This window comes from Alosa pseudoharengus, unplaced genomic scaffold, assembly GCF_046254945.1.
Source record: "Alosa pseudoharengus isolate Yale_2024_CS ecotype anadromous, Long Island Sound unplaced genomic scaffold, YU_APseudo_1.1 YU_APseudo_1.1_scf_2, whole genome shotgun sequence".
NCBI lineage: Eukaryota > Metazoa > Chordata > Actinopteri > Clupeiformes > Clupeidae > Alosa > Alosa pseudoharengus.
In genome coordinates, this window is record NW_027468663.1 from 50,333,635 (window position 1) to 50,350,993 (window position 17,359).

General features: G+C 40.3%; 1 protein-coding gene across 2 annotated transcripts in view; it reads left to right on the forward strand.

Moving 5' to 3' along the window:
• The window catches only part of LOC143134771 (macrophage mannose receptor 1-like), a 50,319-nt gene extending 34,352 nt beyond the window's left edge, over positions 1–15,967 (forward strand). Inside the window, exons 19-30 of one of the 2 annotated variants that reach the window (XM_076295404.1) lie at positions 254–354; positions 958–1,100; positions 4,020–4,122; positions 9,042–9,208; positions 9,438–9,540; positions 9,781–10,010; positions 10,128–10,293; positions 10,528–10,677; positions 11,533–11,649; positions 11,739–11,909; positions 12,186–12,212; positions 15,245–15,967. In XM_076295404.1, the coding sequence (XP_076151519.1) occupies positions 254–354; positions 958–1,100; positions 4,020–4,122; positions 9,042–9,208; positions 9,438–9,540; positions 9,781–10,010; positions 10,128–10,293; positions 10,528–10,677; positions 11,533–11,649; positions 11,739–11,909; positions 12,186–12,212; positions 15,245–15,465 (1,699 nt within the window). In that variant the 3' untranslated portion in view covers positions 15,466–15,967. Of the gene's footprint in view, positions 1–253; positions 355–957; positions 1,101–4,019; positions 4,123–9,041; positions 9,209–9,437; positions 9,541–9,780; positions 10,011–10,127; positions 10,294–10,527; positions 10,678–11,532; positions 11,650–11,738; positions 11,910–12,185; positions 12,213–15,244 lie in introns of those variants that run through there. The other variant, XM_076295405.1, reaches the window with a different exon arrangement.
• Positions 15,968–17,359: the final 1,392 nt, after the last annotated feature.

Consider the following 17,359-nt stretch of genomic DNA (forward strand, 5'->3'; position numbering starts at 1 on the left):
AGTTTTGGTCAGAAGTTATCAAACAAGACTACCTAAAATCATGGTAACATTTTGCAGAAACCACCAACAGCCCAATTGTCACTGATAAAACCTTTCTAATAGTGTATTTTGACAATATTGTTGGTGATGTTCTTTGAAGGTTTCTTTTAGTAAGTATAAAACAGAATACCCACTTGACAGATGTTGTATACTGTAGTTGCACCCCCCAAGTTTCCCACCCTCTGAGATATGGAACTTTTTTGCTCCTCCAAAGGTGGATAGATGGTACTGAAGTGATTTATGACCGTTGGGATGAAGAGCAACCACCAGATGAAATCAGTGACGAAACCTGTGTGATAATGAATATTGAATATGGTAAAATATTAAGCCATGTACCATGGCATAATATCTTAGCAACAGCAGAGGGCATTGAATCAGCTAAAAGGCACCAGAAAAAAGTTGGGTTATGACATTTGCAACTGGCCACAGTTGGGGCATATTTGAAGTCAACAGGAAGTTGGTTCTCGACTGGTATATAGATAAAAGCCATTTCATCAAGTTTAGCTCAGACAGAATTTATTTCCAAGAGATTTCTCTAGTAATTCAAGAGGTCTAGTAATTGTGCAGTCCTAAGTGATTTCTGAGAGGCAGCATAGCTTTAAAACGAATACAGTGACTGACAGCCTGATTGATCCAAATATATATCACTTTTTAAGTAACGGTAAGAAATCAAGTTTGTGTCTGCAGATTGAGGATTATCCAGAGACTAGACCACACTTCAAATATAAAAAGTTCAGAACTCTCTCTGAATACTGTTTGGCTATATTACTGGGTAGGCCAGGTATAGCATTGTGTGAGTTAAAGTACCCTGACTTGAACTAGTGTTATTGTTGTTGTTGTTTCAACATCGGCAAGATATATTTTTTGAAAAAGTAATTTCAGTGGCAGTTTTATGTAATAGTCTTGTTTCTTATCCAGGTCTTTGGTCTGTCGCGTCTTGTAGTGGAGGAAGTGGATTCATCTGTGAGCGTCATGAAACTCCTCCTGTAAATGCGACTCTGGCTCCTACTGAGGCTCTTGAAGGAGGCTGTGTCCCGGACTGGACCAAGTACAGACAATATGTGAGTGGTACATATTCTTAAACTGAATAGACATGCATTTTTCAAAGTGTCTGTCAGTGTCTGTTAACAGTAATTTTGTAAATGTGTGCTTATCTAGAATGAACAAATATGTTAAGGCACCATGGTAAATTGGCCTACAATATAACTTTTTAATATCCAGAATCATTAAAGCTACATTGTGTAATGTCATGGGTTAATTCTTGGGGAAAATTCTCCCATCTAGTGGTGAGGTGGTATATTGCAACAGACTCCAGCTCCCACCCACAGCAAGGACGATGTGTCCTAGATGTCCCAGTTGACGTTACAAGATGTCATACACTACTCTATCAAGTATTCCTTCTTAGTTAGTTTAGAAAAAATAAATTCCATTTAGTAATTTAGTCCATGAAACTATATCTCATATAGCCTACTTCACTTTGGGGCAGCCGTGGCCTACTGGTTAGCACTTCGGACTTGTAACCGGAGGGTTGCCGGTTTGAACCCCGACCAGTAGGCACGGCTCAAGTGCCCTTGAGCAAGCACCTAACCCCTCACTGCTCCCAGAGCGCCGCTGTTGTTGCAGGCAGCTCACTGCGCCGGGATTAGTGTGTGCTTCACCTCACTGTGTGTTGAGTGTGTTTCACTAATTCACGGATTGGGATAAATGCAGAGACCAAATTTCCCTCACGGGATCAAAAGAGTATATATACTTATACTATACTTATACTTCATGCAAGAGGAATAGTTGTTATAGATTTGTTATTTTGGCCTAAATATTCAGTGAGCAACTTATCAGTGTTAACGTTATTCGACAGTACTGTACAAGATATGTAGTTCAAGAGAATGCTATCTCCATCATCAAGTTTTTCTTCTATCTCATCAAGTGATTCAACGTTAGGGGTTTCGCGGCAGTAGCGAGCACAACTCTGTCTTTCGATAACTGACCGACAAATGCGAAAGGCAGAGCTAAAATTTCAGGTATGTCCCTCCTTGGCTAATGTATTCTAAAGATGGAGGACGAAACATGGCTGCCGCCATACAGCCGACTCGCTCATATGTAGTCTGAGTGGCAGATTCTACACTTACAAGAATACTTTAATTTATTGTTGGAAGTACAGTAATTACCCATGAATGAACACATATTTTTGAAAGAAAAACTGTGTTTTTGCTAAGAATCGACCCAAAAAATGACACAATGTAGCTTTAAAGATGAGCAGTAATAAGCAGATAACATCAGTCTCAGAGCTTTAAATGAGACTGTCTTGAAATGTTTTTTTAGTGCTTCAGTCATCTCAGCCAATATATGTATGTGGGGCCCATGTCTGGCCCTTACTGTATGTAGCCTTGCCACCGAGGCACTTGGGATATAAGCAGAAATGAGTTCCTGAATCGTGGGGGGGGGGGGGGTCTTATCAAGGGGGGAAATTTTTCCGCTGTCTACTGAAATCCATCAAACTGCATGGAAAATGTTCTTTTAAAGAGAAACTGTGCAGTTTTGGCAATTTCTTCGCTGTTTTCTCGCTTTTTGCTCGCAGGTTTCTCTGCAGAGCTCCCCCTGCAGCTTCAGAGTATATGATTTACGACACTCCTCAATCAGTCAGTTTGCCGTTTTCCTCTTTCCCTGTTCCTCCGACAACGGTTTACTCGCTTTCTGCTTCTTTTCACTGGCTCTGTCGTGACGAATGTCTGAGAAACTCCATCGCTACCTTGTTCTAGCCGGTGCCTGGTGATGGTAATTTTGATACCATAGATTTAATAGAGACCCAGTCAGACCAATAGTATGAAAAATCAGGAACAGAGTTTATTTACAATGATGCGCATCAAGGGAGAGACAGCATGACTTCACCTAAAGATCCATCAGCTGCTCTAACTAGACAAGGAAATAGTTAGGGTTTAAGTATCCTTCCAGGCTGACAGGAGATGGCGTTGGTCATCCCATAGCACGTGGACTACACTGAATCAGACTCTGATTAGTGGCAACCTGGCAATCCGGAGCAGCTACTGATGCAGCCATGTAGAACAGTGAAACACTGCAAAGACATAATATTCCTGCTTATCTCTAAATACAGTCACACACTATATACACAGGGACAGTACAGATATCATACAGTCATTACCTAGAATCATACTTTTAGTATCAAAGTGACCCACTAATGAGAAATGCAGAATATTAAACCACATATTGGAATATTGGACATAATGCAGAACATTAAACCATATATTGGAATATACACTTTCTCTCACTGGTGTAACAGAGGTCGTAATTCGTCCGCCGCTCACGGCTCTCGAACCCGCCACCTCGACACACACCAGCATTGGAGTCGAACGCTCTAACCACTGAGCTAAAAGCCCAGGCATTCCGTCGGCCCGCCGGCCCAAAGTTGCAAGGGTGTTTTTTCCGCTCACAGGTGCTAGGGGGAAGCGAGACCCCCACCATTCAATCTGAAGAAAGTCATATAACCATTCCAATGACTCTGAAGCTATTGAGTTAAGGTAAATTAAGCTAAAAAACCTGCATAGTTCTCCTTTAATAGAAGTGTGGGGGCCCTAATTTAAATAGTAAATTAGTATAGTAAATGAATTGACAAGCAAAGTGCAAAGTCTGAAGTCTAAGTAAAGGTACATTTTTACATGGATCTTGATCGCTAGACGTCGCCGAGTACTCTCGATAGGAAAAGAAATGACCAAAATCGGTGCTACCGAACTGGAGTAGCAGCAGCTCATGGCCAGTACTCCCAGTCAGCTACAATGCTACACCTTGGCTCTTAACAGACTCAAAATGTCATTAAAAGCTCTGTACTATATGAACAGAAACAATGCATTTTCTACTCATTCTACTGATGATGATGAGTTGTTTATGTACAAGACACTGCTCACTGACTGACCATGATTGATCAGTGCCCTATGTCTTCCTTTGACAAATATTTACTTCTCTCTCAGTGCTACAAGACTGAATTTTCTTCAAAAACCTGGAAAGAGGCTCAGCTCATCTGTAAAGCAGAAGGTGGAAATCTGGTATCTATAAAAAGCGAAGAGGAACAAGGTACTCTCTGTGACATATATTTAGCTGTCCATTTTGTTCATTCTGTAATTTGTGATACTTGTGCAATGCCCATTCAAAACATGCCTATTCCTGTAGAAAATCTATTGCCCAATCACATGTCCACAGGTAGGCTTGTTTTAAAATAGGATGATAATAGGAACAACATAATTCTAGCTAAGCAGTCAAGTCAAGTCAAGTCAAGTTTATTTATATAGCGCATTTCATACACAGAGGTCATTCAATGTGCTTTACATAAACAAAAGCAAACAGTAATTACAAATAAAAACATAAAAGGGCAATAGTGAAAGAATAGTTTAAAGGTAAAGATCATAATAATAATAATAATAATAATAATAATAATAATAAAAAAACGCACAAGGTAAAATCATTTAAAAATAAAGAATAATTAAAAAGACAAAATAAAAGACACAAGGTAGAATCATTTTCAAGGCAGATTCAGAATTTGTAACTCAGTGCAGTTAGCAGAAAGCATCTGAGAACAGTTTTGTCTTAAGTCTAGATTTAAAACTGGCTACAGTTGGGGCCTTTTTGATGTCATCCAAAAGTTGGTTCCAGAGCTGAGCCGCATAGTAGCTAAAAGCTGCTTCACCATGTTTAGTTCTAACTTTTTCTCCTGAGACCTGAGAGGTCTGGAGGGTGTGTACTGCTGAAGCATGTCTGAAAGGTATTTAGGTCCTGAAGGTCCCTTTTTGACTTCTGCGTCCTGTTCCGTGAGCACCAATCAGGCTGAAGCGCAAGTGACCCCCTTCTATGGTATTTAGGTCCTGCTCCTTTTAGTGATTTATAAACAAGCAGTAGTGCTTTAAAGTCCATTCTGTGACTTACTGGAAGCCAGTGCAGGGGCATTGGAGTAATGTGGTCATATCAGTTATTTTAGTTTTTGTGAGAACCCTAGCTGCTGCATTTTGTATCACCTAAAGCTGTTTGATAGTCTTTTTCGGAAGGCCTGTGAAAAGTCCATTGCAGTAATCAACCCTGCTGGAGATAAATGCATGAATGAGTTTTTTCTAAATCATCTTTTGACATCAGCCTTCTAAGTTTGGCAATTTTTTTTAGGTGGTAAAAAGCTGATTTAGTTATCGCTTTCATGTGGCTGTTGAAATTTCACTGTCACTGTCAATTAATACACAAGATTTTTAACAGTATCCTTTGCTTTCAACCCTTTTGTGTCAAGGACAGTGGCAACCCTAAGTCTTTCCTCCTTTTTACCAAATATAATTACTTCAGTTTTTTCTTTGTTCAGCTGAAGAAAGCTGAACCTGGATTTTGAGACATCCAGGTGTTGATTTGTTCTATACACTGACACAGAGATTCAAGGGGACCATATTCGTTTGGTGACAGAGCTAAGTAAATTTGTGTATCATATGCATAGCTATGATATGCAATCAAATTATTTTGGATGATTTGTCCAAGTGGGAGCATATAGAGGTTGAATAATAGTGGCCCCAAGATCGACCCCTGGGGAACACCACAGGTCAAGGACGTTGGTGTTGAGGTACAGTTTCCAATGGCAACAAAGAAGCTCCTTTCTTGTAGATATGATTTCAGCCAGTTGATAACTATGCCTGTAAATCCAACCCAGTGTTCTAGTCTGTGTAATAAAATATTGTAATCAACAGTGTCAAATGCTGCACTAAGGTCCAGTAACACTAGGACTGATGTTTTACCTGAGTCTGTATTTAGGCGTATGTCATTGAAAACCTTAAAGCAACACTATGGGCTGTATTTTGGGTCACCAGCGCATGGCGTAAAGTTCGTTATTCACCGGCGCGAAGTTGAATTCGTTATTTTGCACGATTATTTTTTAAGCATTGCGCCCAGGGGTGTGGCAATTAACAACCTAGGGAGGGACCTGGCGCATTGTCTAAAAATCGCTATCATACACCACCTAAACCTGGTCAGAAGTCAATGGCGAGTTGTTCATATGCTATTTTAAGAGCGAATGTCAACAGTCATATTGGCAGGTGCAAGCACCATCCTTCTATCATTCATGAACGCACACCAGCGCACGTCCATGCAAAGCATTACAAATTGCACGATTACAATGGTAAACATAATTAGAATAAAGATATTACGAAATACTGTACATCTCATGATGAGTAGTTATTCACCATAATTTGCAAATTGGTAATGACGGTTAAAAGTGATTAGGGGAGAGGCGAGAGACACGTATGGAGCACAGCTGAAGACGCACTGTCACGAGATATAAGCAACTCCACTGAAGGATAAATGTTGTTTTATTCAGTCATTTGAGCAACATTAGGGTAAGTGTTGCTTTTTCCAGCCTATGTTTTCGATGGTAACCCATTGTCAGTCAATAGTGAAAGTAACTGCATATAACTGTCTTGTCGTTGACTGACTCCTTGGTGAAGTTAGTTTCACTTTGCCAATGAGTTCAAATAATAGATGAGTGCAAATGCGTGAAGGCTATGCTAGGTTTTAGTAAAGCATGGTTTAAGAATGACTATTCCATACGGTCTCGCAAGCAGCCTCCTTCAAATGCGCCGTTGAATGCCAAAATACCGATGCATTTATTTGACATATCGCGCATTGCGCCGTTAAAGGGAATGACAGATGTCATTGTCATTGGTTTAAAATGATGTTACGCCCCAAACACACCCATATGACTGATTAAAAGACCTAGGAACACCTTGTTACGCCATGCGCTCCACTTTTGAGAACGAAACCCCTCCCAATGTGAACTGGACATCCTACTAAATTTGAATAGACTTTTGACGAGTGACGATGCACTTTAGAATGTCATGATAGGGCCCTATGGAAGTTTTGCTCTCGGGGTCCCCCTACAGTCGGGAAACAGTATTGTCTTCTAGTACTGTCGTAAAATCTGTCATGGTTACACCAGGGAATACACGTGCATTTGTTGACAAGCTGATATCCTGCCTGCGTTGCGTGTGAAATGTCTTCATCCCAGGTACAGTGCCATATATTTTAGCATATAACCCCGACCAGTAGGCACGGCTGAAGTGCCCTTGAGCAAGGCACCTAACCCCTCACTGCTCCCCGAGCGCCGCTGTTGTTGCAGGCAGCTCACTGCGCCGGGATTAGTGTGTGCTTCACCTCACTGTGTGCTGAGTGTGTTTCACTAATTCATGGATTGGGATAAATGCAGAGACCAAATTTCCCTCACGGGATCAAAAGAGTATATATACTTATACTTACTTACTTATGTCATATGAATATAATTTCATGGGTTTTATTTTCTTTCAAACGCCAAAAGATTGCGTAGCTCACTTACAAGCCAGCGTCATTATAGTAGCCTATTGGCTACTGTCTTACAGAATGGATAATTCAATTCAATGTTTGTGTGGTAGGTAATAGCCATATATCGTCAATAGGCTATTATAATATAAGGTACCATAGATGAATCTGCAAAGCTGAAAAATCGCTTGCGTTATAGCCTGAGGCAAGACACTTTCACCAGAAAAATAAATAGTCTTATTTCTGACTTTTTTGTCCTAAAAAAAGGGGCTTCGTCATTAAACACTACTCCAACATTAGGTTGTAGGCTACAACATTTGCGATTTGCATGTCATCGATTGCAGTGCTCAATTCACAACGAGAATGCTAGCGATTTTAGATCAAACATTTGCAATTTGCATGTCATCGCTTGCAATGCTCAAATCAGAACGAGAATGCATATCAACCAGATTGATAATTCACTCGTCTACTAGCATTAGATTCATGAAGATAAATGGAGGACCAGATAGCTTCCGCTAGGCAGACAACAAATTTGAAAAACTAGAGATAGTATGCCTACACCTTACTAGTCCAACAGCATGAAGACCAAGTGAGCATCGGTTGGGCACGACGAGGTACGAGGTATGCCGTAGAGCAGTCGAATTTTGTGGTTCTTTTTGTGCTTGGGTTACTACCCGCACCCAGAAGTTGCGTAGTGCCAGTAAAAGCGATACAGACCCCGTCAGGCTATGGCATATGTGTCATTCAACCTATTGTAAGTCGATGTACCATCACAAGGGTTTTGGAAATATATTATGAAGGTTGAAAAACCTCATAGTGTTGGTTTAATGAGAGCTGTTTCAGTGCTGTGATTTGCCCAAAAACTGACTGAAAGTGATCAAAATACCCATTTGATGTTAGGAAGGTGGTTAGTTGATTAAAGACTACATTTTAAATAATTTTGCCAATAAAAGGTAGATTGGATATGGGCCTGTAATTGTTTAGCATGGAGGCGTCCAGGTTATTCTTCTTGAGAAGTGGCTTTACAACAGCTGTTTTCAGTGACGTGAAAAATGCCAGACAGCAGTGATAGTGATTTACCATGTGAAGGACATCTGCTGCTATATGATTGATTGATTGATTGATTGATTGATTGATTTGTTTATTTAAGTGTCAAACACCATGGTGCCCAGCCCTCATGGGCTTATTAGACACTGCAGTAATAATTTCACAATTATCTCCAGATAACCATGTGACGTAACACAGAACCCAACATAACATAACTAAACCACTAAAAACTAGATGTACCGCATAGCGGTACAAAATATGACCGCCGCTCAGTCCTGTACAGCCGTTCCGCGAAAATAAATTACACTTCAATTTGTCTCCATATTTTACTCCATCCCCCACTCTTGAAACTTTTGTGTATGCTTGTTTGGCATGCCTGTGTGTGTGTGTGCGGCTGCACAGAAAGTAGCCTACTGGTGCTGAAAAGGTGAATAGATTGTAGAATAGCCAAAGAAGATGTAGCATTGTTATAAAACCTTTAAAATCTCTAAACAATCACAAGTAGGGCAGTTCATCACAGTTCATCCATTGCAACTGGATTGATGAAAGGTCACTTACACCTGTAGGCTACATTGTATTTTGGGAAAAGCAAAAGGTATCTGCATTTTCTCACTCTCATTCTTTCCTTTCAGCCTTTGTTACTACTATGATGTTGAATGCTCCTGGAGATTTATGGATCGGGCTGAAGTCTTCCTTCTCAGTCTTTTGGTCAGATGGGAGATCTGTGACCTTTACAAACTTTAACCGCAAAAAGAGGGACTTTCCAGACATGTATCCGTCATGGCATCATTTTGATGGGGTAACTGTTTATCAAATACCATTCATATAATTATATACTTTTTGAAATAAAAGTCGAGGCACAAAATTATTTTGGCACCAATATGATTTGGTGTACCTATCAATATGATTTGGTAGGTACACCTAACCATTTAGATCAAATTAGTCAACTAGAACTTTCAAACGCACACGCAATAATGAACATTCTGAATGATATTGTCATATTCAAATGGTCTTTTGATTTTCATCAGAAACTGTGTTATAAGATGATGCTTTCTCCCAGTGCTGTGACTGGGCAGTGGAGGCCAGCAGTTTGCAATGATACCAATGGATACATCTGCAAAAGAGCCATTGGTGAGCATCAAGATGTCATATGCGTTAAGGTGTCATGTCTTGTGTATCCTGGGTGTAAACTGGGTTTGTGCTAAATAGAGGGTCTAGTCTAGTGTGTGTAGATTAAGGAATGCACAGGATGTTGAGAGTTGTGCTCCGTGTGCAAGTCCCCTAACTACAAGCATAAGAAATTAAAAATGTTTGTACTGTATGAACAGGGTAATAATGACAATAACTGTCACTACTCTGTGCATTGTATAGACAGCCACATTGTCCCACAGACGACAGTTCTGCCCCAATCATACATCAAGATTGGGAACGACTCCTTCAAGGTGGAGTCAAACAATCTGACCTGGTGGGAGGCCAAGAAGAGGTGTGAGGCGGATGGAGGCCAGCTGGCCAGCATTCGGGACAGCATCACCCAAGCCTACATAGAACTGCAGCTCCGCAAACTCAAGCAGCCCATGTGGATTGGACTCAATAAAAATATGGTACAACTACTGTACAGTATGTGTGTGTTGACAGCCAGACAGTGTACAATACCTACCTATTTTTAGCAAATGTTTTTTCCATTTCTCTTGTGCAAAACATTATTTTTGAATCATCAGACAGGTGGTTACTTTAGATGGATAGATGGCTGGTCATTGAATATGGTAAGCTGGAACAGTCAAGAGCCCCGAGGCCATTTTTCCTGTGTGTCTGTGGACATGGAGGGATACTGGAATACTGGCCCATGTAATCAATCCCTTCCCAGTGTATGCAAAAAGTCAACGGGTAAGATGTGGTCAACCTATTGAAACAAATGACATACACAATTTGCACCTTAAAAACACATTAAATGTAGCCATTTGAGGGCTCTATGTCTCAATGTTGCATAAATGCATTAATATGTTGTAGATCTATTGTAAGTACTGTTAGAACATTTCACTTGTGATTTGTGGTCCGTCCTTCACACTGCTACTCGATTGTGTGTTATATATCATTATAATTCTAACTTTACTATGATAGACATTGCACCAACTCCTGATACCCAATACCCTGGAGTGTGCCCAGAGTCTTCTGAGGATGCAACATGGTCTCCTTTTAGGGGCCATTGCTATACAATTATCCATGACAAAGATATATTATCAATAGCCTCAATGTCATGCATGCAGAGAGGTAAGTCACAAGTCATAAAGCAATCACAGAATTAACCAGATGGGTCAGGTCCCTATAACAAAAGTAAAAAAAAAAAGATTCCAGGTCATACTGTATAAGAGGACCAGGATTACGATACCAGACCCTGTTTATGGAGAGCCGGATCACTCCCTATTAACTCCATTGTACCTGCAATCTGTTGCAGTTCCACTAGGGGCGATCAGCAATAAGTGCAAAAACAATGGGGGTCTATGGAGCTAGACAGCTAAATTTGTCTCTTTCACCTGGTTGCCGTTGAAAAATCTAAAATTTGATTGTGGTTTCTGCAAGCTCAATATGGATTATAGGTCAAAAGTTGAATGAACGAGTACTCACGTCCTTTCGATTTCTTATAGGTTGGGTCGTTGTTTCCCACAACACACTAGCTTTCTGCTAATGAATGACGTCATTGACGCATTCGAAAGGCTTTTTAGAACAAATAAGTGACTTAGCGGTGTGTATTTTCTCTGCCCCCTCTTTCGAATGCAACATTCAAATTTCTGGGCAAAAAATTATATCCCAAGAAAAATTGATTTTGAGGGGTACAGCTCCATAGACCTTCATTTATTCTGTACTTATTAGTGAGCGCCCTCATGTGGAACCAGAACAGGAACTGCAACCAGTTCAGAAACCGGAAGTTTCCCGAGAGTGGCGGTTCTCCCCTTATTAGACATTCTCTGACCATACCCTCAACCCCCTAGTGGTGGAGACTTAAAATGTCATCTCTTCAATTGAATGCTCTTAAATATTTTTGAATAGATGCTTTGGCCTGACTCAATGGTTTAGTTTAGGTTTAGTTTGGTAAGGTTGCTGAGGTGGAAATGTTTTATTTGACAGGTGCATCTCTGCTCAGCATTGAGGATCCTGAGGAAGCTAAGTTTATAAACGGCTTGCTGGAGATGATACAAGACATATATGATTCTGTCTGGATTGGCCTGTGCAAAAACCTCAGAGGTAATTCCTATCATAGACAATGTACTGCACCTTGTCAATGGAATCCAGATATACACCTTCATAAATGATTCAATACGTTTTACACTCAGGTCAGTGGCAGTGGCTGGACAAGACTGTGTTGGACTATACCAACTGGGCGGACAATGATGACTTGGAAGAAGATTCCAACTATAACTATGCTATGATCTCAACATCAGACTTTAAATGGAGAATTTCATTTATATACTCAACTAGAGCATACATCTGTAAAATTGCCAAAGGCATGCAATATCAACTTATTTTTTTCAGTGTATTGAATAATATAAATATAATATTAAAATAACAATTTACTGTATGCTAAAGGTAAAGTAACACAAACAGAAATTGACCAGCCCAAACTATATACATAACCAGACCTTCCAGCAGAGATTACTTCTTACTTACATGACTTTAAATGACCTTCCAGCAGAGATTACTTCTTACTTACATGACTTTAAATGACCTTCCAGCAGAGATTACTTCTTACTTACATGACTTTAAATGTTTTTCTTTTCCAGTACCTATTTCTGCCAACTCCACAGCAAGTAAGTAGTTGACAATTACAAGTGTGTGTGTGTGTGTGTGTTCATGTGTGTGTTTATGTGCGTGTGTGTGTGTGTGTGTGTGTCTGTGCGTGTGTGTGTGTGTGCATGCGTGTGTGTCTGTGCGTGAGGATGTGTGTGTGTGTGTGTGTGTGTGTGTGCGTGTGTATGTATGCGTGCATGTTTGTGTGTGTGTGTGTGTATGTATGTGTGTGTGTGTGTGTGTGTAAGAGAGATTATTCCCATATCGATTCCTGTACCATTTGCTCAACACTTATAGGATGGCTTTGAGAGTTGTTGGCTTTGAATGTCTAATTTAAAGTGGTTTTATAAAATGAATACCAAGGCTGCAATATCAATACAGAACAGTCCCCTAGAATTTTTTCCAGCAGCGGTGCTGTTGATCGTAGGAAGCCCCCCCCCCCCCCCCCCCCCCCAGAAGATTTTGAAAAAATGACTCCTTAAATGATGACTTCTGGTGGATTTTGTCGAAAGAAATTGACAGATTGAGTTACAAATTATGAAAATAAAAAATAAAGCTTAATCACAGGCCACTGTACAAACTATTACTATTTAGAATGTACAGTGCTGTGCACAAGTTAAGACATTTATTTATATAATAACATTTATTTATTTACGATACATGATACATTCACAAAAATTTGCTGTCCTTAAAAGCTTGATCAGGTTAATCATACACATGAAATTTGGTGCAGTTCAGAACATCTCAACTGAAGATAGGGGTGATTAAAGCAGTATAATATTGCATTTTCATTTTTTACCAGGGGGGTGCAAATCACAAATGAGTGGTTATAGGCTAGCTAGGTTGATGCGACCCCTTGAGACGAACACAATTTCATCCTCGGTGCCATGGTTCAGGTAGTTATTTAGGAAAAACTGCATTTTTGGGGTTCCGGGGGGGGGGGGGGGGGGGTTTCCTTTCCCCGGTATTTCGGTGTTTCTTTGACAATCCCTATATGACAGCTACAGTAGCTACGCTAGCGATCATAATAATAGTTTTCAGAGTGCAATGATACTGGTGCATAAGTCAAGGCCCTGTTAGGGAACATGATTTTTGTCCATGGAACGGGACATAATAGCGGTTGTCTCCTCTGCTGTGAGCAGGGGCGCCTTAATACCACCCGAGGCCCCTGGGCTATATGTTTTTTAACAGGGACAGAAATACTTTTAGCTTACAGAACAAGCAGCATGCACTATCACTACACTACATGGAGACATATCTCACGTTAGCAATGGAGAACACATAACATAGGCTATTATATGTGCGAATGGGTTAGCACAAACTTAGCTGTTGGTGAACGGAGATGCAGATCACTAATTCATTTATTTGCGCCACAGCCCATGTTCTGCGTTCACTCCAATGAGACAAGTGAAATACATGTTAAATACATGTAAAGCCGTTTCATTTCCAGGCTATTTGCTACGATATTTACCTGCTATGCCTTCTGTTTTCATGGACAGTTACAGGAATCCACGTCATTCGTTTATCGTTGCTTCAATCCTACCCACGTTATCTCCAGAGTTTGTAAGCTTGTCAGTCAGTTTCAGCCTCTCCTCTAGCTCCTTTAAACACCCGTTGGGATTTATTACGTTTTGTTACATTTTGTTACACTTTAGAATTGGAGAAGACAAAGGGGGCCTCTGCATGGATGTCATTGTAGAGCAGTGCGATGTGCTCAATTATTTAGGCTAGCTCCAGAGTCGGCTAATGACGCCGCGAATACGGACACGGCCATTTATTATTATTGATTATCATTATTATTATTAGGAGGCCCCTCATTGGTCGAGGCCCCTGGGCTGAAGCCCAGGTAAGCCCCTGCATTGACCTCTCCAGAATAAGTCCCGCCTCCGTAACTTCCGTATCCATCCAACTTCCGGGCGTGGATTGTCTATGGGAAATAACATGGCGTTTTGAAATATCATACCGGTAAAACATCTGTAGGTAGCGAAGTTGAAAAAGCTGGTGGGCAGATTGGCCTACACACTTCTGCCATATAGTTTCCACTGGATTTTTTGATTGTCGGTGCCGTTTAAGTAGTATACTATAGACTATACTACTCAAACGGCACCGAAAATCAAAAAATCCAGTGGAAACTAGATGGCAGAAGTGTGTAGGCCAATCTGCCCAGCAGCTTTTTCTACTTTGTCACCTACAGAGTTTGACAGGTACGATCTTTCAAAACGCCATGTTATTTCCCATAGACAATCCACGCCCGGAAGTTGGATGGATACGGAAGCTAGGAGGCGGGATATATTCTGGAGAGGTCTATTAAGGCGCCAGTGGCTGTGAGGAGTGTTCCTAGTGGCCGAGTTGTGCCTCCTTAAAACTCCTTGCCATAAAAGATACTCTCTACAATTAATTGAATAAAATTGGGCTGTGAAATTGGAGAATAATCATTATCCATAATTCAAAATCAATACCAAAAGTAATTCCTCCTTCCTCTAAAAGGAAACATAGATAATCCCCCAACCCCATATCTATATTTATTTATTTATCTATCATCTCAGGATTATGCATTTCAGGAGTTTTTAAACTCAATGATGATGTGTGTACTTATTGCTTCTTGTTATTTGAACTACTGTATGCCTGCCAGATAGGTGTGTGTGTACAGTATGAATGTCTGTGTTTCTACTATTTGCTGCAAAACGAATTTCCCCATTGGGGAACAATAAAGTTGAAGTTGAAGTAAAGGCTCTTGTTAAAGACTTGCTAAGATTGAAAGCGCACAGAGTAAAAAGCACAAATATGTTCTGTGTCATATTCACAGAATTATTACTGTTGAGGGAGAATTTCCATATTTTTCTTCTCAATCTAGAGATGGTTCACTAGCTGAACTCACAGAATAAGGCGCTAACAATGGCCAGGTCAAGGCTTTGATGCTCAGGGAATTTAATAATGTCAAAATGATACTAAAATAATAATAATGTAAATGCTAACAGACGTATGTCCAAAGCACACATGTGTTCTCATGCATAATTGTAATTTGTTACTCATTTGTTCTTTCTTTTTTTAGAACCCGGTCCTCAAGACGCTCATCGCAGTTTTGCCATGGTTGTTCTTGTGGTCATTATTGCAGTGGTCATTTTGCTGGGAATTGCGGCCTATATGTACTACAAAGGGTATAGACCAACTCTGCCCAGTCGTCCTAACTTTGACAACCCACTATACTTCAAGGTGTCAACACCAGCAGATCTAGATAACAAGAATTTAATACATGATGTTGAATTAGAATAGAATGTGTACACTGACACACTGTGTTCACCTCCAGGTGTAAGAATTCAATTGGTTCTCTATGGAACGATGTGATTTGAACGATGCAACTTGAATATTGCGATGTGCCTCACATTTGGGCAAGGCGCAAGCAGAAAAAAAAGTGAGGTTCTGAACTTCTAAGGCTTAACTAAAAAGTAAAAAAATAGCCTAGTTCAATGTTTGGGTCGTGGCTTGGCTACCTCTCATAGCTAAGTCAGGGAGCAAGCTATTCAGCTAACTATAGCACATCATCACATCACATATAGGCCTACTGAATCAGTTTCCACCAATGAATACCCATGTTTTGGAGGTGAAAAAAGGCTGTCAGTGTGAATGCCTGTGTAGCCTGACAGTTATTGTTAACTGCTAGCAAAAATGTACGTAAGTAAGCATATGTTTGAAAGGATCCACTGATGCTTTATTTTAGTTTGTAAAATTTTGTTGAAATAAAGCGTTTTTTGTGAACTACAAAACCTTGCCCATAGCCCATGGCGTGTGAAATGCATTTATTCTTCCCCAGATTTGGGGTCTATCTGTCCTCTGCTTTACTCACTTTTCTTTTATGAAGAGAGAATGAACATGATAGCCTCGTGAGACCATCCTGATCTCACGAGCTTCAGGGTTTCACTCGCAGATCAGTCAGAGAATTTGGAGCAGTTCACCAAACGAACGTCCAATCAGCGTTGGCTTTGAGGCGGGTTGAGGTGTGACGCAACGAACAACATGACGGCATCCACAGAGATGAGCATAGCTATCGCGCAAGTTTTATTCAAATTAGAAAGTATTCCTGGGTAAGCTGTGAAGCTATGAGTCTCAGCCATGCAGCTGGGTGGAATGAAAGACACAGACATCCTCCACGGCTGATTCCAGTTCACAATGGAGCAATATACTTTCTTCAGAAGTGTAGGGCCTACCGTGAAAACTTGATGGGAATTGTCGTTGATTAGGTTCATGTCATACAAATGGTAAGTTAAAACATCTTAACGTTAGTCACGTTACCTAACTTAATTGTATGTTAAACGAAGGCATTAGAAGAACACTGTTCATCTAATTGGTTGATTTGGCCCGTCGATAACCAACAAAGGTAGTGATAGACAGATGGTTTATCCAATCAGCTAACCAGTATTTCCGCCCCTTCCCAAAAGTTCTTCAATGAAAAGTTCCCAGCGGAGTCAGGTTATGAACATGAACTCCTCCTGTGAAAATCAAGTTTTAACATTGTTAAAATGTCCATGGTGTCTGCTATGTTTTATAAGATATATCATAAGCAGAATAAGCAGTCAATGTCATGGCCGATGATTCCGGCTACGGACCTATGGACGACCAATCACAGCCTCAGTATGCAAATTCCATCTGCTATCCTTATCACTGCCATAGGTCTCCTGGTCCAATACTGACTACTTGGGGTTGGGACAATTTTTCATAAAGATGTAGACAAACTAGGAAATGTGTCAGCTGCAGCAGCCAGTAACAGGTGAATAGTGTGTGGTGAGATGGCCAGGCTGGATAGATTTTTTTACAAACTTGCACATGGACTGTACACACACTGCACTTTTTATTCTCTCTTGCTATTTATGAAAGTATTTCTTGATCTTTCTTTCTTCACACTCGCACAGAAAAAGCTGAACACCAAACAAAATTTCACTACATGCTTTTATTGCTATGTGACAAATAAACCTCCTTGTATCCTATCCTTGTATCCCTATTCCCAAAGGTTAGTGAATTAAAATAGTGTGTGGTGAGATGGCCAGGCTGGATCCCTATTCCCAAAGGTTTAACATCGCATTTAAGCCATTTAAAGGACATAAGGGGATTGTTTCCCTGAAAAAATTTAAATAAATAATGTATACTTTTGGGAACAGAGAAGAGATGTAAG